The sequence below is a fragment of the Podarcis vaucheri genome (genome assembly GCF_965113315.1).
Source record: "Podarcis vaucheri genome assembly, chromosome: 11".
Classification (NCBI taxonomy): Eukaryota; Metazoa; Chordata; class Lepidosauria; order Squamata; family Lacertidae; genus Podarcis; species Podarcis vaucheri.
Genome location: NC_138749.1, coordinates 13,287,186 through 13,310,699, shown reverse-complemented (window position 1 = coordinate 13,310,699; position 23,514 = coordinate 13,287,186). Strand labels below are relative to the sequence as shown.

Sequence of the window (23,514 nt, the reverse complement as noted above, 5' to 3'; positions counted from 1 at the left end):
CTGTTTAGCCTTTCTTCCAAGGAGTCTCAGAATGCACAAAAGCAGCAATACAAAACAAATCAAGAAAGAAAAGTCAACAGCAAAAAGTCTTAAACTTCTCTTAAGCTCAGCACCTTTTTGGAGGGGGAGGGGAAATTGGCCAAAGGGCCAGAATTCACTGCTGGATTTTATTTATTTTTGCTCTTTACATTCCACCTTTCCTCCAAGACACCCTTACTTATCGTATGGATAACTGCAGGATCAGGTTATCACTTTCATGCAATAAACCAAACCAAACAGAAATTCACAACAGAGAAAAGCTTTGATATTTGCCTCAAATTCAATATTTGTCAGTGATGGCCATTCACACATTCATCTGTGAGTCATAGAGGGTTTAGTAATGGAGTGTCAACAATCTCTATGCATGTGCTGACTGGCCCTTCGTACGGGTAGCATTATTACCAGACTGTGAGGCACTCTTGCTGCCCATCTGAGTTTCAGATTGGCTGTGGCTGCCTGGGGTGATGTCCTGGCAGCTCTGCATCGGGGAATCTCTTCCTGCTGGATCGGAACCCGCTGGCTTTTCGATATTCTTCATCTCCATCTCTTCATGGTGTATCCAGAGATCTGGGGGCCGCAGGTCTTTCTGGCTGCCCTTCCTCTTGCCAGCACTGTGAGTGGCACGTTTTCTGTTGGAGAAAGAGAAAAGGAGTGGAAAGTCAAAAGACCTGAAGTACTTCAATGCTGCGTAACTTTCCATCCAGTAGATAATACTATTTGCACCATCAGGGCTTCAGTCTTCAGGCTCCCAAAATTCTCATCACTAGTTGTGATGAGACCATATAACCATGTAACACTGGTCTTGAAAGACCTACACTGGCTCACAGTACGTTTCTGAGCACAATTCAAAGTGTTGGCGCTGACCTTTAAAGCCCTAAACGGCCTCGGTCCAGTATACCTGAAGGAGCGTCTCCACGCCCATCGTTCTGCCCGGACACTGAGGTCCAGTGCCGAGAGCCTTCTGGCGGTTCCCTCACTGCGAGAAGCCAAGTTATAGGGAACCAGGCAGAGGGCCTTCCTGGTAGTGGCACCCGCCCTCTGGAACGCCCTCCCGCCAGATGTCAAAGAGAAAAACAACTACCAGATTTTTAGAAGACATCTGAAGGCAGCCCTGTTTAGGGGAGCTTTTAATGTTTAATAGGTTACTGTATTTTAATATTCTGTTGGAAGCCGTCCAGAGTGGCTGGAGAAACCCAGCCAGATGGGCAGGGTATAAATAATAAATTATTATTACTATTATTACTATTATTATTACTATTATTATTATTATTATTGGCAGTGAAATGGGAGGAATATTTTGTTGGAAATTCTGAGGTGGGGGTTGCAAAGGTGAAATTCACTAACATTTTTTCTTAGCATATTCAAATCTGGCCAGTGTGGGTGAGTTTACACTTTTAAAATCTATGCCTCCACCTAGTTCCTAGCCATTCCTAGCTGTGATTGGTCAAGCTATGGGGCGGGGCCAATTCGTATTTCCTTTGTTTCAACTCAGCTCCCATGTAGCAGCGGTGGCCTTTAAGCTTTCTAGCCCAGGCCTTTACTGTTGTACACATGCACATTTCTGTGGGCCCTTCCAGCTGCCATTGCCATATCTGGGATTTGTCTGTGGGAAATAATGTCTGAGCGGAATTTTAGGAATAGGTAAAAAACTCTGGGGAAATCCGGGCGTACAGCAACCCATATCAGAAGGGTTGATTTTTTGGAAAATTTTGTGCCCAGATTTTCACTTTTTGAAATATGGCAACCCTAATTTATTTGACCTGCTCTAGAGCAAGGGGCCACCACCAAACCAGCTAGGGAGACAGCTTGCCATAGTTTTTAGCACCTCTGCAGGCTGTTGTCAAACTAGCATCCATTGTGGGCTGCCCATAGTCAACTGGTGACTTACTGCAACAACTTAATGGTGAGCTGGACCTTTCTTAAAGAGAAATTAAACCATGGAATGTGCAAAATAACTGTTCATGCAACAAATCATGCTTCGTAATATAGAAATGGCATGGAGAAGATGCCATTGGGGCAATGTTCCAATATAGTATACAGCCATCACTGTTACAGTGATAGATGTCTCGATCTGTTGATCATCCTGTCTTCTGTGAAACTTCCTGTGATTTATCTCTCCTCCCTTTTAAGCTCTTATGCCTCTTGAGACCAGGATGGCATCTTTAAATCCCAAGGGCATGGGGTCAGATGCCTGGTTTCTGCTTGGTCTAAAAGTGTAATGGGAGCCCCAGCCGACAAAGGATTTCAGTCCCTGTAATAAAGAGTTAAGGCAAGCCATTAAGTAGACAGGAAAGTGAACCTATGTGGGTTTACTAAACTGACTTTATACATCCATGGTTATGTCTTCTACCAAAAAAGCATCTCCTGAGTCATTTGGGAGAGTCAAAGAGGTCCATAAATTGGGAGATTTACTCAGCTTGACCAGATTTTGCATACCAGTATGAAAGTAGCTTGTGTATGTTTATATATATGGTCAATAGAAACTACTCAATTCACTTTTTAGACACGGTTGGCAATGCAGAGGTAAATACATTTAAGAACTGGAAGGAGCTCCTTCAGATGCCCGTAAGAACTTATATAAGACATTTATTTTTGAGGACTTTAAACAAAAAAGTTTGAATATAACCTGCTGCTATTGCTATTTATAGAGTTGGATCCAGAGAGAAGTGCTCACGTGAGATGGTTTTAGAAGGGAATTAGACAAACAGAGAGTAAGGCTATCATTGACTTCTAGTCATGATGGCTACATGGATCAGACTCTATATATACACTGGGAAGCAATAGCAATGGATGGCTGCTGCATCTGGTTGGCATCTGCTGAAACAGGACCCTAGAGAAGATAGGTCTCCAGTCTGACCCAGCAGGGTTCTTCTTGTGTACTCCCAGATCATATGCTTTCTTCTGTTACATAAAGTGACACCAGTTTTAGCTCCAGCTGAGGCTACCTGCCAACCCCTTCCAGCTAGACATCAGGCCCCACGCTGACAGCATATGTTGGGAAGATGCATGGAAGGCGTCCAATGAGAGGAAATGTCAATAGTGGCTTGAAGGGATGCAGGCCTACAGCTTGACAGAGTAAGTCATTTGTTAACCAGATGATACGCAACCGTTAAAACAGCTCCCTCCAGGAACAGAGGGAATAGTGTGAAGTTCCCCTTTCAGAAATGCGTTCTTTATGATGCAACCATCACCCATTAGTAGCATCAACCCTTTAATTAGTAGAGCTGGCTTGTGCATCTACACTTCCCTCTCTGTTATGCAGCATATGTTGCATTTATTTTTGACATACATTAAAATGTGTGTGTTTTTTTAATCCAAGGAAGCATTCAGTGTCAGATCCCATTTACCACTTTATGAATATTAATCACAATATGTTCTCTTGCTGTATGACTTAGGATGTCTGTGCAACTGACCACTCTTTGCATTTTTAAAAAAGCATTTCACTTTTCATATAAGACAAACCAAGTGCTCTTAAGCAGTATTGAGGATACTGTTTACATAGAATATGGAATTCATTTCTTTTAAAAGGGGTTACATGCAAAGCTAAACCATGTCGTTCATCTAGTATTGCCATGTTCAGCAAATGGAAGCTGCATGTGGATTGTCTTGTCTATGTTTATCTATGAATCTAGTTCTATAGGTCAGGGGTGGGGAATCTGTTCCCCTCTAGACATTGTTGGACTCGAGTTCCCATCAGCCACAGCCATCATGGCCAATGGGGGCAGGGATCATAGGAACTGTAGCCCAGCAACTATTGGAGGATCCTCATCCATGCCACAAACGTACAGTGCAAGCTCTATTTGAAAGGTCAAGTCAACTTTTGTTATTTGGGGGGATTTGATTGGTTTTTCAAATGACCATTCATTCAACCTAATTTGTGCTATGCCACAGAAACTTCAGCAATGTTCCCAGAAACTGTAAGTAAGAGGTTATAAATAATGAGTGTGTCATTCCAGACAGATCTTCGGTCTTGCATCAGCGACACTACTGCTGCCTAAAGACTTTAAAAGGAGAAAATTCAGTACATTGTTTATTTCTGCACATTACCACCAGTCTCACTGATAATAAGCAGTGACAGAAATCTGAGACAAGACTATAGAATGAAAGGACATCAATAACAAAGAAATGAAAATGAATGAGTCATCCAAATGTATGTTCTCCTTGTATAAACATCAGGTTTGAGTTTTGTTCTCAATTATTGTCAAGCTCCAGGACTTCTCAGGAAGCAATACCTCCCTGCAAACTTTCTATAATGAATTTTGACAGCCTGTTGCAATATAAATGTAGGGCAACCTGGCTCTGTTCTGAGTGAGTCAGTGAGCCAAATCCATTTATTTATGTCAGGCAGCACGGTGAGAAGAATGGTTTTTTTGCGGGGGGAGGGGCTATTGGCTTGTTTTGTTTTTGTTAATGTTTATATTATATGCTTTATGGCTTTATTTTGCATTTTTATACTGTGAACCGCCCCAAGATCTTTGGATGAAATTTTTTACCAACGATGGGATCAATGGACTAATTCAATATAAGGCAGCCTCATCTGTTCTGCTGAATCTGAACCAGTTTGCAATGCCTTTATTCTGTGATACAACAATGCATATGGTAGCTTTTTATTTTACTTTATTTTTTTAGAATCCAGACTAAATGAAGGGGACATGGCAGTTTAATTAAGTGTGGCATTGCTTACACTTTGGAATCTATTGAGAGCAGGCAGGTGCACGCACTGCCCTCTTTTCAATGCCTATTAAATACTAGCCTGTCAGGGACAAGGGTTTTAGTCTAGCCTTTTCTCAGGACTGCTTGTTTTCTGTATTTGAATGCTTATCCATAAAAAAAGGGAAAGAAATGCAAACATCTGATTTCTTGTCTTGCTTGCCAAAGTGGTATAGTTCCTGGAAGACTTCCTGTGTAGAGTGGTTCTTAGATGACTTTTGAACAGGGTAGCAAAAGTAGTGGCCTTCAAGTGTTCTTGGCCATGCTAGCTAGGGCTGATGGGAGTTGTAGCTAAATAACATTTTGAACAGACCATGTTGGCTGCATTCACCTTGGAGATTTGCACAATGGCAGCTTATGTGTATTCTATACATGACTTTCCTCTGGAATGTCTTATTTTGAAACCTTTAAGATAGCTTTTTGTTTGTTAATTATGTTTCTTTGAATGCATATTTGGCCTTCTGATGTTTTAATGTAGGCTATAAAGCACTTTTGAGATTTCCCCCCTGAAAAATATAAAGCGGTATGGAATGAAAAATATAAAGCGGTATGGAATGAAAAATATAAAGCGGTATGGAATGAAAAATATAAAGCGGTATGGAATGAATGAATGAATGAATAATTCATTCATAACATAACAAATGAAGGATTGCATTTGTTTGGTATGCACAGCTGAAGGCTTTCAAGAATCTTCTAAATGAATAGAAGTACACCTTGAACTGTGCCAAACACATTTTATGTGGTGATGCCTTGAATGTTCTAAAAAAATCAGTTTTCAAGTAGAAACCAGAAATTCCAGTAAGGCAGAAAACTACTTAGACTGTGAGTAAATATTCTTCTTCCACCCTGGTTGTGATCAGTGCCATTGTGTGGCCTTGCTACTGCCTTACTGGCACAACTTTTCCCCTATACTGCTGCTGCTGTTTAACTTGGATTAGTTAGTGAGTGGGATATCTGCTGGAGTAGAATTCAACCCAGCATGAGGGTTCACAGCTAAAGCAGTAAACTGTCAACCTTCCCTCCACATGTGAAAGCGCTTTCTATTTATGCATGGGTTCTTTGGATTCCAGCCAGTTTTGTATCAAATTTGCCATAATGTTGCTTTCCTAATCATATTGTTGTACTCTGATGCTGCGCAGTAATGGCAAATAACAAGTGAAACAAGAGCTCATTATTCATTACCATCAGGTCTTTCAATAGCTGACTGGTGTGCAGTTTTTTTTGTCTTGCCAATTTAAAGCAATTATTGCCCCATATCAGTCCTCCCGTCAGTAGGGATTCTGCTCACACACAGCTGTAAACCGGTACAAAGGAAGCCAAAGGATACCGATTTCAATTTGCCTCATTGGTCCCAACTGCATGTAAGCCAGTGGTATGAAATACTTGCCTCCTTTGCTTCGCATGGCTCCATAAAGGGGCCTCAACCGATATCAATGCATGAGGCAGTAAGGAATAAATCGTACTTAGAAACAAGAAATAATGTTGTGCAAATGTGTCTTCTTGCTTTACATGCTGTCACAGAAGGGCTTGGTGGGGAAGTGAAGCTCTCCTGTGGTCACACACAGCCCAAACACGTCCGCGCTTAGCAGAAAAGAGTCAAGATTTTAAAGCAGAATGCCATAGCTAATGAGTGCTGGAAACATAGTGCAAAGCTAAAAGAAGAACAATATCCCAAGGGGGAAATGGCAGACTTCCTAGTGATTCTGCGTTCTTTCAATGCCAGGATGATAATTCCTCATTTTTATCAGCTTAGCTTCAAAGCCTGATCCAGGCCCATAGATGCTTGTCATGATAAGTTATAACTGTGCCAGAAGGCATTCTTAACATATACTTAGTTTCCCTCCCATTACTAGTGAGGGCTGTCTTTGTTCCAGATAGCTTTCTAATATAATAGTCACAGATTGATGCTTTTTTCAGGGATGAGAGGAAAGACCACTCCCCTATGATCAAGTTGCCATATGGATTTTTGAGTTCTTTCTGGTTCTGGGAGTTATTTTATAACAAACTCAGAATCCATGTAAGCCAATAACTTGTCTCTTATTTGTATTGGATAGGCTTATAATCTTTTGCTGAAGAGCTCCATTTGAAACTGCTTCCTCATCCTAATTACATAATTTATCCTTAACAGAGCTTATTAAAGTTTCCTAACACATTCTTCAGTGCTACTAGTTGGCAGTATAAGGCATACTAAAGTCACTTCGCATTTGTTCTGGTTTCGCTTTACTTCCTCCCACCTCATTTGTGATGTCCCTAGGCATTGTGATGTTGGGCAGCAGACAGGATGAGTAGCTGAAGATACAAAGGAGGAAATTCAGTGGGCAGCAGAGAATGCAAAAATTAGGGAGAGGATCCAGACAAGGCCTAAGCTCTTTCCCTGGCAACTCTGATGCTGAAGCTTTTATAGTTCTACAAGCTTATGGGAAACCTATGAGTTGTCTGGGTGGGTTGACCCACCAAAAAGCATGGGAGGATGTCAGAACCCTGGGAACCTTCAGTCCAGAACACACTCCAAGGAAAAACAAAGGGTGGCATCTGATTAAGATGCACAGCATAGACCTGTTGAAATCAGTTAGTTAGTCTTGGTTGATTTATGTCAAGTGGTTTCAATAGATCTACTCTCAGAATGATTTAAAAGGTAAAGGTCCCCTGAATGGTTAAGCCCAGTCAAAGGTGACTATGGGGTTGTGGCGCTCATCTTGGTTTCAGGCCAGGGGAGCCAGCATTTGTCCACAGACAGCTTTCTGGGTCACATGGCCAGCAGTACTAAACTGCTTCTGGTGCAATGGGACACCATGACAGAAAACAGAGTGCACAGAAATGTCGTTTACCTTCCTGCTGCAGTGGTACCTATTTACCGGTATCTACTTGCACTGGTGTGTTTTCGAACTGCTAGGTTGGCAGGAGCTGGGACAGAGCAATGGGAGCTCACCCCATCGTGCAGATTTGAACCACCGACCTTCTGATCAGCAAGCCCAAGAGGCTCAGTGGTTTAGACCACAGCGCCACTCACTCCTAATAAGGATAATGAATACTACCCAAATAACTGATCTCAAGGTCCCAGATTCTAGCCTGGTTCTGGATTTTGATTCTGGGAGATTCTTTACAGCTCTTAAGTTGTTATTTTTAATTTGTATACCACATCCATACCAGAATGGCCTGTCAACTACAAAGTTCCACTTGTAGCCAACTTCTAACAGTGCATCTTCCACGATGTGCTCTTTGTGCATGCATCCCCCCATGATCTCTATCAACTCCTTATGTTCCAACAGGTAAAGAAGCCCTGTTGTTTCCTATGTTATTGTATTTTTGCCATTATGGGTGTGCATGCTTTACAACTTGGATTTCTGCCTGAGTTTTATAAAAAGTGTTGGGGTTGTCTTTCCTGGCCGCTAAATCAAATGAATTTGACATTTACTTGTTCCACAAAAGTGATGAGACTGTGTGAAGTATCTGGATTCCTAAGCATATTTCACCATTGCACAGAATCTACTTTAGGGTGGAAAAAAACAGGTTTGCTCTGATTGACTTGCTCCAGAGCAGGATGGAAAGATTGATGGACAGGGATATTTTCCAGTTACTTACTTCCTCTGCTGTGCTGATGAACGCCTGGTACAAATCACAGCCACAATCACCACCACTACGACAGTAACCACCCCAACGGTGACAACGATGATGACAAGAAGGTTGCTGTTCTTCTGGGGTGTTACACTTCCATGAGGAGGATGCATCTGCCCAATGGGGGGTTCTGGAAGAACATAAAAAGTCCTGAAAGACTGCAAACAGCTATAATGTAACATTCATAGTTTTCCAAATGAAAAAAACAAGGAAACATGAACCTTTAGCAAATGACTACCGAAGCCTTCTTTGATTCCTCTAAGCTGCTAAAAAGTTAAGCAGGACCAGGTCAACCTGACTAGAAAGCTGGGGTGGCTAAGCTGTGGTCCAGTGCTGGAATACAAGTCCCATCACCACCAACAGTTGGTCCTACTGGCTGGAGGTGATGTGAGCTGGAGTCCAAGAACATCTGGAAGGCCAAAGGTTAGCTCCTTCTGCTGTAAAGAATCATGAAAGAGGACAATAGGAATTGTCCTTTGGTCATCTGCCTAAGGATGAGAATAAATGAATGAAAGAAAAAATCATCCGGAAATGTTAATAGGAATTGATTGAAAGCCAATTCCTATTAACATTTTTCAGGTGACCTTTTATCACTAGCTACCACTAGCTTTTGAGAACTTTCTAGGATTCAGTTTTCTTTTGATCTTACAACCCTGCAGAACTTACATGTTGATAATTGTACTGTGAGGAAGGCAGGGAGGAAGACATTAAAGGCAAAAATCTGCAACTCTGTAGCGACTTCTACATCTTGAAAACAGATTGTGTGAATGGGCTTTTTATTTTATTTAAGAGCCTGGGGTCTTAAACTGTAAAAGTACAACTTGGAAATTGGAAAAGTTTGTTGTCTGTAACTTGTAGTTTTTTTTCTAGGAGGACCCACAGAAAACCAGACATTTGGGCCAAGTTCCTGTTGCTTGGGCTGAAGATCTCAAAGTATGTATGTTGACATATGTGGGCATCGCTTGAAGCATAACTATTATGCAGAGTGAGAGCTGGCAAAGATTTCTATGGATTTCTATGAGGAGCAATTCTTTTTTGCACGTCAGTAAGATGTTTTATACTGCAGAAACAAATCCTGTGATCTGAGCAGTGAAATATCATGGCTTATGAAAAATATCTGATGTATTTTGATGTGTAGGAAGACAAACTACATAATGCTCCACTGGCACAAATTTACTCCCCTTATTCCCCATCCCCACCTATAAAAACAGATACAATTTAATACCTGCCAAGTGCATGTGCATTTTGCTCTAAAGAACAGGGCTTGCTTGGGAAAGGGGCCATAAAACTCAGGGAATTTATGCTTTGACACATCATGGAAAAGGGGAGAGACCCATCCATTGGCCAGAGAAGGAGCAGGTGCAGAGAACTTTCCTGGTAGAACACTTTGCTCCAACTGGGGGAGCAGAGGTGAAGGAACACACACTCTAGCTTCTGCCACTGGTCCCTGGGGATTTGCACTCTTCCTTCTAGGAGGGAGGACTGTGCAAAACCTCCCCAATCCACTTTGTGGGTCCCTTCCAATCAGCCTGACCTGTCCAGGGTCACCCCCAAGGCTACCTGCTCCACCCCAGATCCATGCCTGAAGCAATTTAGTAGAGGTAAGGCTAAGGGTTGTTAAAACCTAATTTATTACTTATGATGAGGAGAGAGGTAGAGGGAGAAGGAGATATCCCCATCTTCCGACCAAGACCAGGCAGGTTTGATCCTGCAGGGTGTTACCCAATTGAATGAAGATTCTCAGCAGTGTGATGGGGAACCAACCATCACTGCAGAGAGTTAGATCTTGTGTGGTGCTGCTTCAGGAGGCAGGAAGAAGGAGAGGCCTGGTGGGAAGAAGGGCAGGCAGGGTGGGAAAAGCTCCAATCCACTCCTACCTTCCCTTGTGAGGATGCAATTGTCCAGTAGGTTCCACCTTTTGTGGCGTCTCCTTCTTCCTACTCATGCCTGCCTCTCCTTCCTGCCTGATGCCCCCTTACAGCCCTGGATTGCTCTGGGATGCACAACTTGACCCATAGTAATCTGGGGCTGTCTTAACCTGACCCAACCAATGCCTGGATTCCTCCAAAATGGCCCGATACGGCTAAGGGCTCAGGTGAATCCAGTGAACCCTACAGCACCCTAACACCAGTCATTAACCAGTGAAGGTACAGGCTTCCTTCTTGGCTCTTTCCTTTGTATCAATTGAATCAATTGTATCAATTGAATACTTAGCCTACAAGCAGCAATTATCTTATCTTTAGACCCCTAGACAGTTCTTGGGAAATTTCAGGCACTTCCTAAGTCTTAAATAACAACATAGAAAGGAAGAAGCCATTTCATTTACTTCACACTAGCAGCCATTTAGTTAGCAATTGGTGGTGCCCATCATTTTATTAACATTATCTCCTTGAAGATGGGAGAACAGGAGAGATGGATTCTTATTTTCCTGCCCACTGGTGTTTATGGTATAATGAACCTCCTCATCTGTTGTCTAATTCGAGTGCCTGTTTTAACACTCAGCTCACAATCTGTCACAAATTATGTTAATATATTGGTACAGCACCCTTGATTCAAAATTATGATCGCTCTCCTCTCAGGAATCATTGATGTATATACCAAGCACGGTGTGATGAGCTTTCTCTGTTTGTGCCAACAAAACCATGGCAAGGGACTGTGCACTTAATTTCATTCTTCCCTGCACTTAGGTCCCCGAAGTATTTGCTGCTGTGCTGAGTGTGGAGGACAGAGCAGAACGTAGCAGAATGGGAACATCTGTGTGAGCTGTGACTGCTTAGTTGTCACCCTGTGAGAATTCTACCTACCCTGGTATTGGTGCTTATTTTATTCTAAGGAGAATCATTTGGATCATTATTTGGGCTCAGGAGAATATCCAGAGGACTACCATGGCTGAAACTCTGCAGGTGGGACCAACTCAATACTACTCCTTTTTTTTTGACTGGCCGCTCAACCTTATTAACATACTGGTGAAAGAACAAGTAAAATAGAAAAATAAACTCTTCTTATTATGTGCTGCAACTCAGACACTTCTCAAAAAAATAATAATCCTTGAGTAATTACCTTAATATTATATAATAACATGTTTCTCACTGCTAAAGCATGTCAAGAAAATGTTGTCATTTCCATGCTGGTTTAGTTTAATATTCTTTGCTTTATTATACTAAACCACCTACTCCAGAATTCATTTTAAGGCTTCCAGTCCTTTCGAAAGGAGATCACTTGGCTCAGTTCAGCTCATCAGTTCAGCCAGGCTGCTGAGGCTCCATGCTGAACTATAACTCCCATCATCCTGGATCACTGGCTATGCTGGATAGGAATGAAGGGGGTTGTAGGCCAACAACATCTGGGGTCCCGAAGTTGAGAAAGGCTGGGTTAGGATGTCTGACTGGAATCTGGGAACCCAGACTCTGAATCCCCACTCAGCCATTTAGTTCACTGGGCGACCTTGGGCCAGTCGCTCACTCTCAGCCTAACCTACCTATTGTGAGGCTAAAATGGGGAGGAGCAGACCTGTGTGCACCAACCTTGAGGAAAGGTGGGATATAAATGCAATAAATAAATCAATATTTATAGGTTATAACTGGATTTATTCTATGTTTGCTAAACTGTTGATCTTTGAATTCATTGAAACACGTTTTGTAAACTGATTTTGTAAAAAACAACAATAAAAAACCCATGCTTTGTGGAGTTTTGTTTTTTTTTTTAAATTGTAAGCTGCTTTGAACACAGCTTAATATGGAAAGGCAGCATATAAATAAACTCAACCAACCAACCAGCCAGCCAGCCAGCCAGCCAGCCAGCAGGTGTCCATGCTAATGTGGCTCTACCTAAATCAGGCTTCCTCAATCTCAGCCCTCCAGATGTTTTTGGCCTACAACTCCCATGATCCCTAACTAGCAGGACCAGTGGTCAGGGATGGTGGGAACTGTAGTCTCAAAACATCTGGAAGGCCGAGTTTGGGGGGGGGTTCCTGATCTAAATCAAGGCATTCATGTGCATGCTGCCATTGACCTCCACTAATGCACACAAGAGTAGGAAGAGAAACCACAAAGTGGAATCCAATCTACATGGGAAGCTGCTACACATTAATGGCTCACTCCATAGACCAGCCTTTCTGAACCTGTGGGTCCCCAGATATTGTTGGACTACAACTCCCATCACCCCTAGCTAGCAAGGCCAGAGCTCAGGAATGATGGGAGTTGTAGTCCAACAACATCTGGGGACCCACAGGTAACCGCTTTCATAGACCAACCTCCACATCAATGGCTTCATTTCTGACACATGGCAGATTATTTAACATTACACTGCTTCTAACCATCTGTTGTGTTTTTCCAATAAATACAGTTTGTTGTGGCTTTACAGGACATTCATGTGTTCACCATTGTAATGTAACCCCCCCTACAAATGTAATGCTCAAAAAGCTAGAAGATTTTAATATTTAAAACCGATAGAGAATGATTGATTTGATGCTATCTTTCCCAAAATAACCTTTTTCCAGAAGCTGCTTTTCCACAGACTCAAGTGATGCTGCAGGTATTAATCATCTGAATCCAAAGGGTGCAACATGACTAGGTGGATATAAACTGATTTCCCTTTGCACTGATCCAAGCTTACTTGGCTCTGCACACATGATATAGTGATGCAAATGAGACTGCGGAGCACTTCTGACTTTACACCAGAGATCTCATAGCACAAAGTCTACAGGGCTTCTCATATAGGAGCTTTATCTTGTACCCACCATTACCTGTGAACAGAGGGTTCAAGGCATCTTCTGTCTTTTTATTTTTTTAAAAAACAACAACTTGGAAATGATTTTCACATTTCAAATCCTGGGAAACAAACCCAGAAGTCCTTGGCTTCCTGTGATGTTTAATGCACACAATATGGTTTCCACCACTGATGATGTACATTGCCATCAACAGTCGAGACCCCTGATTTACCCAGGCTCTGATAAAGAAAATTATTAGGTGCAAAACATCATGGAGGCCTAATTAAACAGGTTTTACTGATACCATCTATGACTTAGATACCTAAAAGACAAAGAAGAAGAAGTCATCTATCTACTGATAAGCTACTTTTTTAAAAAAGGAAGACAGAATCAAGAATTTCTTCCTCATCTTGTGTATGGAAGAAAAAAATAGCCCATCTGATTTAATCAGCTATGTGTCTTGTACTAATTTTCCATTTTTGAGGCTGGCTTTATGTAACCTTCAGGTTACATTTATTTTCTTCTTTTAAATTCATGAATCCCCATTAGGTATGGCGTGGTAAAGGAAAGAAGCTGGTAGCATGCCTTAACTGAAGTTGATAATGATCAGAAGTTCTAAATCTTTTGTAAACCATAGGGGTTTTTTCTTCCGCAACTTGCAATATCACGTCAGGCTTAATTAAAATTACATGTCCCATCAGGAGCCTTTACGAGCAAAATGGAAACAAACCTCACTGCATGCATTTTATGTTCTTTTCTAATTATCTGAAAATCATTTTTATCTTGTGAGAGCAATTTTAGTAGCCATTTCAGATATCTTCCATCAGGAAGCTCTTCTTATTGAAAGGCAAAGATGACTTGTACAACTGTATGCCCCATTCAATGCAATGGGGTGACATCCAACATGGGGCTCCAATGGCGCCTCTGGAACTGACGTACTTGTTTCCCCTTCATCCCTGGCTGTCACAAGAGCAGATGTGGTGCTTCTTCTGCCATGAACTCTCACTCTTCTTCCTAGGGTGCTACCCTGTGGTTTCTGAAAGGTCACAGGGTATTGCAGAGCCTCTCCTACAAGGTGTGACCTGAAAGTTCAGTGAATGGTCACAGAAATCGGACAGAGAGAAATATTCGAATATGCATACCTTACAGGTCTTCAAAGTAAGCCCTCTCTAATACAATGCACCATTGACAACGTTCATAGAACTGTTGTAAACTTCTGGAGAAGTCCTCTTTTTGTACTACTTTCAGTTCCCTCGTCACAGAAGCTTAGATGTGTGAAATGTTGGGAAATCTGTGCCCTTTCAGGGCAGATTTCAGTTTTGGAAAAAGAAAGAAATCCGGTTGCACCAGATCGAGAGCATATGGAGGGTAAGGTAAAGGTAAAGGGACCCCTGACCATTAGGTCCAGTCGTGACCAACTCTGGGGTTGCGGCGCTCATCTCACTTTATTGGCTGAGGGAGCCAACGTACAGCTTCCGGGTCATGTGGCCAGCATGACTAAGCTGCTTCTGGCAAACCAGAGCAGCGCACAGAAACACCGTTTACCTTCCCGCCGGAGCGGTACCTATTTATCTACTTGCACTTCATGCTTTCGAACTGCTAGGTTGGCAGGAGCAGGGACTGAGCAACGGGAGCTCACCCCGTCGCGGGGATTCAAACCGCCAACCTTCTGATTGGCAAGTCCTAGGCTCTGTGGTTTAACCCACAGTGCCACCCGCGTCTCTCATATGGAGGGTAGAACAACTCATAACCTCAGTAACAATTTAACGTGGAATATGCAATGCTTCCACCACCATTCAGAAGGAAAACATCGATCCTGCATCAATAACTCACAAACTCCGTCAATATTTGCCGCCGTTCTGCTCGTCGACAGTCGGCCAGAATGAAGGTCATCTTTGATGGTTTGCCGCCCTTCATGGAAACGCTTAAACCACTCATACACTGTCTTTCGAGTTGCAACTTCATCTCCATACACAATTGTGTGCATTTTGTGGGTTTCCGATGCCGATTGTATGTTTGAATATTTCTCGCTGTCCGATTTCTATGACCATTCACCGAACTTTCTGGTCACACCTTGTATTTTGTTAGGGATCTGAGTAACAGGTTTGTTTGGGGTGTGTCAGAATGGAGGCACAGATTCCAACGCATGGAGTGTCCCATACACTTTCATGGCTGGCATTGTACCAAAGGAAACAAAGGATTTGCGTTGGCCAATTTAAAGGAATACTAATATAGATATGTGTGGGTGGGTGGTGTTGAGACAAAATAGGGCCCGCTTCTTAACACAGTGCAATTTCCTGGCTCTGCAGTTTATATCTGCTAAATCTACAGTGCATATAATGACTGCTCTGTCATGGCTAGGAGAAGCCAAGGAATAATGAATTTCCCCCCCAATTATCTATTCCATTCCCCTCTTTAATCTCCCGAACTTTCTTTTCTCACAGAGACTCTTTTGCTCCAGTGATTCTGGCGGCACCCTCACATGGGAAAGGACTGTAAATTTATTGCAGGCTTCCACCCTGCTTAATACCTTATCACTGTCATCTGTTTTCCTAGCTTGTGTGTTGGGTCACAACTCTTTGAAAGCTTTGTTCAAGCTTCTCCTGACCTCGCCTGCTCACCTAGCTCAAAAGCATGATGCTGGGGGAAAAAGATGTATCTAAACTGATCTGCTGAGCCGTTGTAAAGGTAAATAAATGATTTCCCCGGGGAGCTGGAGCTGCGGTGACAGTGAAAAGTCGCAATGTGATTCCATGTATACATGGGACATGACAGCAGCATAGTGGTGGACACTAGAGCTTACACCAGGGGTAGTCAACCTTTTTATACCTACTGCCCACTAGTGCATCTTTCTTGATGGTAAAATTTCCTTGCCGCCCACCAGTGCTCGGTGGAAGGAGGATTCAGCTTGTTTCATAGAACTCCCTACCGCCCACCTAGAATCCTGAAACACCCACTAGTGGGTGGAAGGGACCAGGTTGACGACCCCTGGCTTAAACACTGATCAACAACACTATCACAGGATGAAATGCATTAGCGCCATGCAAATCTGCTTCCCAAAAAGGATTGGACAGAAGTACACCAGACAGATCTAGGGATAAGGTTACCATACATCCGGAATGTCCCAGACATAGCCTGAATATGGCAGCCGGAAACAGTGTCTGGGCGGAAATCGCTGCAATGTCCGGAAAATCCAGATGTATGGGCAACCCATGTCGGAAGTCTAGATTTTGGCGATTTCCCTTAAAAATAGCTGGGAAACTTCTTTTTTTGAGATTGTGCAAAAGAAAAGCTCAAAAACTTTGGGCAAGAGTAAAAAAAGCTCAACAACCGTGCCCCCCCAAAAAAACCCCTTTTGTGTCTGGATTTTCACTTTTTGAAATATGAGAAGCCTATCTGGGGACGGCTAGCCAGAAAGCGTTTCAGTTTAAGCCATTTTAAGCCAGCTGTACTCAGTTTATCTGAAGGGATAACCCAAACACCATGAACCTTCTGCTTGTTTCTTTCACACAGAGAAGCCTTCCAAAACCCTCTTGAATTACAGTGGTACTTCAGGTTACAAACTTAATTCATTCCGGAGGTCCATTCTTAACCTGAAACAGTTCTTAACCTGAGGCACACTTTTGCTAATTGAGCCTCCTGCTGCCGCCATGCCACTGGTTCACAATTTCCATTCTCATCCTGGGGCAAAGTTCTCAACCCGAGGTTAGCGGAGTTTGTAACCCAAAGTGTTTGTAACCCAAAGCATTTGTAACTTGAGGTAATTAGAATAGGAAAGATCTCTACACATCAGATCAATACTTTCTGCACTAAGAAATGCAAACTGACATACAACTCCTATCAGCCTCTGCCAGCATTGCCAGTTGCCAGGGATGATGAGAGCTGTGGTTCAAAACATCTAGCACCAGACGACATTGCAAAGCCCAGAGCTGCTCACTTGATGGAAGCCATTAAGGGGCTCATAGGGCCATGTATCTCAGCTTTCAGCTCCTATGACCCGTCAATGTGTTGTACTAACGTTAAGTGTACTCCAGAATCCTTGTGGTGCTGCCATATACGATGGGGCATTCTCCAAAGTCGTATTTCTCATATTTTCATCAACAAACTCTGACTGTTATGGGAGGGTCTGTGGCTCAAAAGCAGAGCATCTGCTTACATGCAGGACTCAGGTTCAACTCCTGGTATCTCCAGGTAGGGCTGGGAGAGACTGCCTCTCTGAAACCCTGGAGAGCAGCTGCCAGTCAGTTTAGACAATACTGGTTCAGTATAAGGCATCTTGCTATGTCTTCTTAGGCCAAGTTGCCTGTTTACGACAGCTGCAGTTGGCTGTGCCATAGTAAAATGTATTATTCCATCTGATGAAAGCAGAAAGATTTGATGAAAGTGGAGACAAGGAGGGGGACATGGAGAACAAAGACATTCTGGAGTTTAATTGTATTGAACAAAGAAGGCCAATTCAGAGGGAAATGGTTTTAGTCCATATTTACCATTAAGGCTGCTTCGGTCGATCAGATTTGTGTCAACCGGCCAGTAGGCCCCATCGCCATGACGACCTGCGAAAAGGAAAATGAGCATCAGTGCACAATGGTTGATATACCTGAGTCAAGACAGGCTCAGTTCTTCAAACAGTGTCGATTTGACGTTTAAGCTATTAGATATTGTAAGAGGAGGTGACTGAACAGCTGCCTGAGAAAAATCTGCCATAAAAGCAGCCTTTTCTAAACCAAAATCTCTGAGCACTTTGACGCTCCCCTGCCACATGCTGCTTGTCATTACTCTGCTATTCAAAATTGCTAGTTAAAAGTGACAAAAGAAGGTGAGGATTGTGGCATGAGCTAGAATATTCTCTCTCAGAAGATGACAAACCTGACAGCAGAGATATTCATGCATCTTAAGACAAGTTTAGTGCTAGATGTGCTCACTTCTCAGAGGTCCATTTCCCCCCCTCAAAGCTCCAGCTTTGACATTTTATTTCTGTGCATGGAAACTGTATTATTCTGCCAGGTGACACCATGTCTCTTTAAAGCAGTGATGCCCAAACTTGGCCCTCCAGCTGATTTGGACTACAACTCCTATCATCCCTAGCTAACAGGACCAGTGGTCAGGGATGATGGGAATTGTAGTCCCAAAACAGCTGGAGGGCCAAGTTTGGCCATTACTGCTTTAAGGCATCCACATCTGGGGTAGTCAATGGGGAGCCCAATGACAGACTTTAACAATGCTAACTAGGGCTGATGGAAGGGCATCACAAACTAAACCAAATGCTTTCTTGGCGTACGTGTCTCCTGTTGACTGACTGACTTCCATGCAAAGTCAAATCACTCAAAAGGAATATGCTACCAAAAGCTGAGGTGTTTTAAAAAATAAAATAATAGCAATCCTGCTCTTGTATTGATCGATTCTATTTTCACTTTGTGTTGCCTGGTTCCTAACTGTTCGTATAATATTTAATAATATGTCACAGAATGAAAAAAAATATTGACAGATGGTATAGAAATCTTGTAAATAAGTAAAATATATAGCCTCCTTTCACACTCTTGTTATACTAAGCAGCATATCAACTTCTGGACGTCGTATTCCAGAACATAGTAATGGATGTGAGCAGACTTTGTCAAATACAAATGGAAAGTGGTTATTTTACCATATGAAGTATTTCTGAAAAAGTGAAGTTCATTTTTAGAAGTATATATTAGCTGTTTGAAGGACGACACATATAATAAGCTAACCTCTAAGGGCACAGGGCTATTACACATATAAAATTGTATGAAATTATAGCAGTTTCTTACAATAGCAGGATTTGCAAACTGTTCACAAATTGCCTCACTGCCTCCCGGTACTAATGATGTTGAGTGACACTGTGCTTATTATGCAAGTCACATTTTTCCATGACTTGACAGAAAAGAATGACTCAGCAAGTGTGGTGCTGCCCTGCACTGCCATTCCTTCGCAAAGACTCACAAAAAGGCCCTCTAGCTATCTCTGTTCTATATCAGTCCTAGGATATATTCTCAGAAGAGTCAGAAGCACTCCAGATAATTTCTAACTGTGCCAGTTCTAGCCCAAAGTGATTAAACCAGGCAGTTTACTCATATACTTCATCTTCATTTCTTAAAAAGATTATTATGGATGTATATGTGTATATAGAAACACGGGTGGCGTTGTGGTCTAAACCACTGAGCCTAGGGCTTGCCGATCGGAAGCTCGGCAGTTCAAATCCTCGTGGGGGCTCCCGTTGCTCAGTCCCAACTCCTGCCCACCTAGCAGTTCAAAAGCACATCAAAGTTCAAGTAGATAAAGAGGTACCACTCTGGCGGGAAGGTAAACGGCGTTTCCGTTTCACCAGAAGCAGCTTAGTCATGCTGGCCACATGACCTGGAAAAACTGTCTGCGGACAAACGTCGGCTCCCTCGGCCAGTAAAACAAGATGAGTGCCACAACCCCAGAGTCGTTCGTGACTGGACTTAATGGTCAGGGGTCCTTTACCTTTACCTTTTTAAGTGTCGAAACAAAATTAAAAAAACTCCATCCAGTAGCACCTTAGAGACCAACTAAGTTTGTTATTGGTATGAGCTTTCGTGTGCATGCACACTTCTTCAGATACACTGAAACAGAAGTCACCAGACCCTTAAATATAGTGAGGAGTATTACTCAGAAGGGTGGTGGGAATGGGTGATTGGCTGATAGGTATGGTAAACTGGTTGACGACTGTTAACGACTGCAATAGGTCTTACAGGAAAAAGCAAGGGATGAGATGGCTAAAAATAGCTTAATCATGTATAATGAGATAAGAATCCAATGTCTCTATTCAGACCAGGTCTCTACATGGTTTTAAGTTTGGTAATAAGTTGCAACTCAGCAACTTCTCTTTCCAGTCTATTTCTGAAATTCTTTTGTAATAAGACAGCTACTTTGAGATCTTGTATAGAATGTCCTGGGAGATTGAAGTGTTCTCCTACTGGTTTCTCAGTCTTGCGATTCCTGGTATCAGATTTATGTCCATTTATCCTTTGGCGTAGGGTTTGGCCTGTTTGTCCAATATAGAGGGCTGAAGGGCACTGTTGGCATTTGATGGCATACAGCAGACCAACACGGCTACCTACCAACAACTGGGCAGAGAGATCAAAGCAGAGTTGGGAACTACAAGATATGTTATCCTGATTACCCGCATGCAGCAAATTCGGGGTCTTAAATTACAACGGAAACTTTATAGACTCGTAAAAATTACAGGGTTTATAGTCTCATAAAAATAACAGGGCTGCCCCACAGGCTCTGAGTGGTCAGGCATACAACTGATGGATTTGCCCATGTTACCTTGGAGGTGCACACCGTGAAACGAGTTTAGGAGAGGCTTTGCAGCAGCCCGCAGGGAGACCTGACATATGCTTCGAGAATGATGGTGGTTAACCTGAGAAGTTGTTTCATTGTGCAGGAGAGGCGCCTGGAGCTTAGGTACACCTGAAATTATTCCTCTTTGCTGATTTGCCTAGCAAAAGTGTGAAGTGCTCTGGTTTGAAAGGCCCAATTAGGAATGTAAGGTCATTATCATCACGGGCGTTTTCAGCATAATCAACTTCTCAATCAAGATAATTGCAGAGCCATTGGCATTTGATCCTCGGAAGCAGAGTAGAGTTGCACAACGGCTCAGTCGTAATCATTAGAAATGGAGAGCAAATTAGTCATTTTGCACCCACGAGCAGGATATGTGGTGTTTGTTTGTATGTTTGTGCATGTGGTCAGAAATCTTAGACCAGCTGGAACTTGCACCCCTTGAAAAATTGTCACATATTTACTGTACAAATTTTAGAAGGAATGTTGGAAAATGTGGAAGAAGTAGGCAGCAGCGATGTTGATGTTATTAGAATGGATCCCATCCTATTTGAACAAAATTCCATCCTTGCCCATCCATACCTTTTTGCTGTTTTCCTAGGGGCGGTGAGAGAGACACATGGCCTTTAGCTTTACAAAAAATCCTGTGGTTAGTTTTAAGCTCCAATTATGCTGGAAAATAATGTAATGAGTGCGAATATATATGAGTTGGTGATTTCATTCCAATCTACCGAAACCTCCTATAATTATCAAATAAGACCCACTCCAGCTTTAGAATATATTCTAAAGTGTTTTCAAAATAGACCTTCTCCTTAGGGAAGCAAAAGACTCTAGTTTTATGCATGAAAGCAAAAGGTCTGAGCTTTTGATTTGTGGCAATTAGGCTGATAGCAGAGCTATAAATCAAATATCCCTTAACAAGTCTAGTGCATGGCATTTCAACAAAACTAATCCAACCAATATCTCATATTGGATTTATGGTGATGCAATTTTATTACTCAGCTTAGACTTTGCTTAGACATGCAAAGAGAGCCTGAAGATCACCAAAGGGAGTGTAATCCTGCTCATCCTAGACCACTCAGAAGTGTTTGATAATTTGATAATCAATCCTTCTTGACCACCTGAAATGGATGGGAATGGAGAGCACTGATTGACAGTAGTTCTGTTCCTATTTGAGGGGTCAGTATTTGAGGGGGGCTCTCTCTCTCTCTCTCTCTCTCTCTGTGTGTGTGTGTATGTGTATGTATGTATGTATGTAAGTATGTATGTATGTATGTATATATCATTGCTCTCTCCAACTGTCCCTGTGCTTTTCAATAACCATAAGGAGCCTCTGAGTTTTGCTATGGAAAAGTAACCCTTCAGATTCAAAAGCAAATTCAGAAAGACTTCTGTGTTTGCCTTATATAATAGAACCTCTCACACTTTAGATTACTATTTAAGTTGAAGAGATGGTACCTATGTTTGCATTTTTCCTCTTCCTTGCTTTTAATTGTTGTGACGTTTTATTTTTTAGAGTGCAAGACTGTGATAAAAACTATCTTGTTTTTATTGATTCTATGCCAGGTACTGCAGGAGCCAATTCAGCTGAAAAGTGGGGAACAGATACTCTAAATATATAAATTACTCTAAATTAAAACTGAAAAACAGGAGAATCCTAGGGCTGCAAGGAACCTCAAGGGTCATTGAGTCAAAACCCTGTAATGCAGGAACCTTTTGCCCAAAGTTGTTCTTGAACCCATGACCTTACCAACTGAGCTATCCCAGAGTTCCTCACCAATCTTGCTTTGCTAGAATATCTTAAAACGACAAATAGATGAAGACAGAAAACAATCCCAAGGTGACATTCCTCCAAGGTTAGGATTGGACATATGAATAGCACTGAAAAATTATTCCAACAGCACCAACGCCTTGGCGTATTTTACTCAGTAGTAAGTCCCACTATGGCCAATGAGGCTTACTCACAGATAAATGTACACTGGATGGCAGCCTAAAGCTATATTAATCTTCTGATCTCCTGAATCTTCTGGCACTTGCTGCAAGTCCCCCCCCTTCAAAAAAAAAAAAAGACCACAATTGGACCACTGACATCCAATTATATCTTATTATCTCCACATCCCGCTGAGTATTCTCCCTACAGGAAAAATGTTTCATAAAAATCAGAGGTGAAGCGGGGGGGGGGGACTCTTTTGAGAGAATAGGCAAATATGTATCGGTTCAAAATCATCTCTCACTCTTGATTTCTCAGTCTCTCTCACTCTTAAAAAAGGCTTTGAAATCCATCTGAATCTCTCCTCACTGCACGGCAGCTGTGATCCAGGGAAAGGTAAAAAAATAAAATAAAAAATGAGGCATCTTTCTGCTATTATAGCATTGAAAGAGGGGTCTCTCTGCACGCTGGCATTAAGCAATAGATGTAACTTTCAGTTACATCTTACCAGCTGGGAGAAAGCGCCGCAACAAGCAAAACCAGACAATTTCTGGTGTTCGGCCAAACAGTGTTGAGCAGAGGCAGTTTCTGCTTCAAACAGCCAAGCAGCAACATAACTGCTGTAATCCAAACACGGCACAGGTTGAATTACATTTTTGTTTGGAAAAAGAGAGAGTGAAAAATTGGAACACCCAGGCAGCGCTTCAACTGCCTTACAAATGCTATTTCCTTGCAAACTCAAACAATTAGCACTCTGTTTATTCATGAGATTAAAAGCAGCGAGGTATAAAATGGCAGGTGTCCTGTCAAACGCAACACATTAATTCCTCGGCCAGAGAAGGCTCGGCATTTTGAACTCAACAGTATGGGTTTCAAGTTTCTGCTGTTTGCCTTCCACAGAACAGAGGAGGCAACCATTTGAAGCATATGGTTCTGGTTTTCAGCCTGGAAGGCCTGCGCAGTGGTGTCAGTCAACTGGAGGATTATGAGTCTCTTTCCAGCAGGCCCCTTCTAACTCTACCTTTCTACGGTTCTGTGATTCTAATACACACTGCAGGCCGCTGAAAGACAAAACTCGGGAGTTTCTGAGGAATCCCCCTACACTTTCCCTATTTGCTTTAAATTCCTCCCCTTTTCTGTGACTCTTCACATCCATTTTGTACTCTCCAGAGCCATCCTGCAGAGC

General features: G+C 42.4%; 1 protein-coding gene and 1 long non-coding RNA gene across 5 annotated transcripts in view; one reads left to right on the top strand and one right to left on the bottom strand.

The window, feature by feature from the left end:
- The window catches only part of DCC (DCC netrin 1 receptor), a 948,093-nt gene that overhangs the window by 38,194 nt on the left and 886,385 nt on the right, over positions 1-23,514 (bottom strand). For all 4 annotated transcript variants that reach the window (XM_082241768.1, XM_082241769.1, XM_082241770.1 and 1 more), the window contains 3 exons: positions 17,560-17,625; positions 8,332-8,494; positions 442-668 (listed from right to left, as the gene is read on the bottom strand). In XM_082241768.1, coding sequence (XP_082097894.1) covers positions 442-668; positions 8,332-8,494; positions 17,560-17,625 — 456 coding nt within the window. The remainder of the gene's footprint in view (positions 1-441; positions 669-8,331; positions 8,495-17,559; positions 17,626-23,514) is intronic.
- LOC309514320 lies at positions 547-9,930 on the top strand. The gene is made up of 3 exons (XR_014211921.1): positions 547-652; positions 2,954-3,114; positions 9,838-9,930. It is a non-coding gene; the product is annotated as an uncharacterized lncRNA (long non-coding RNA).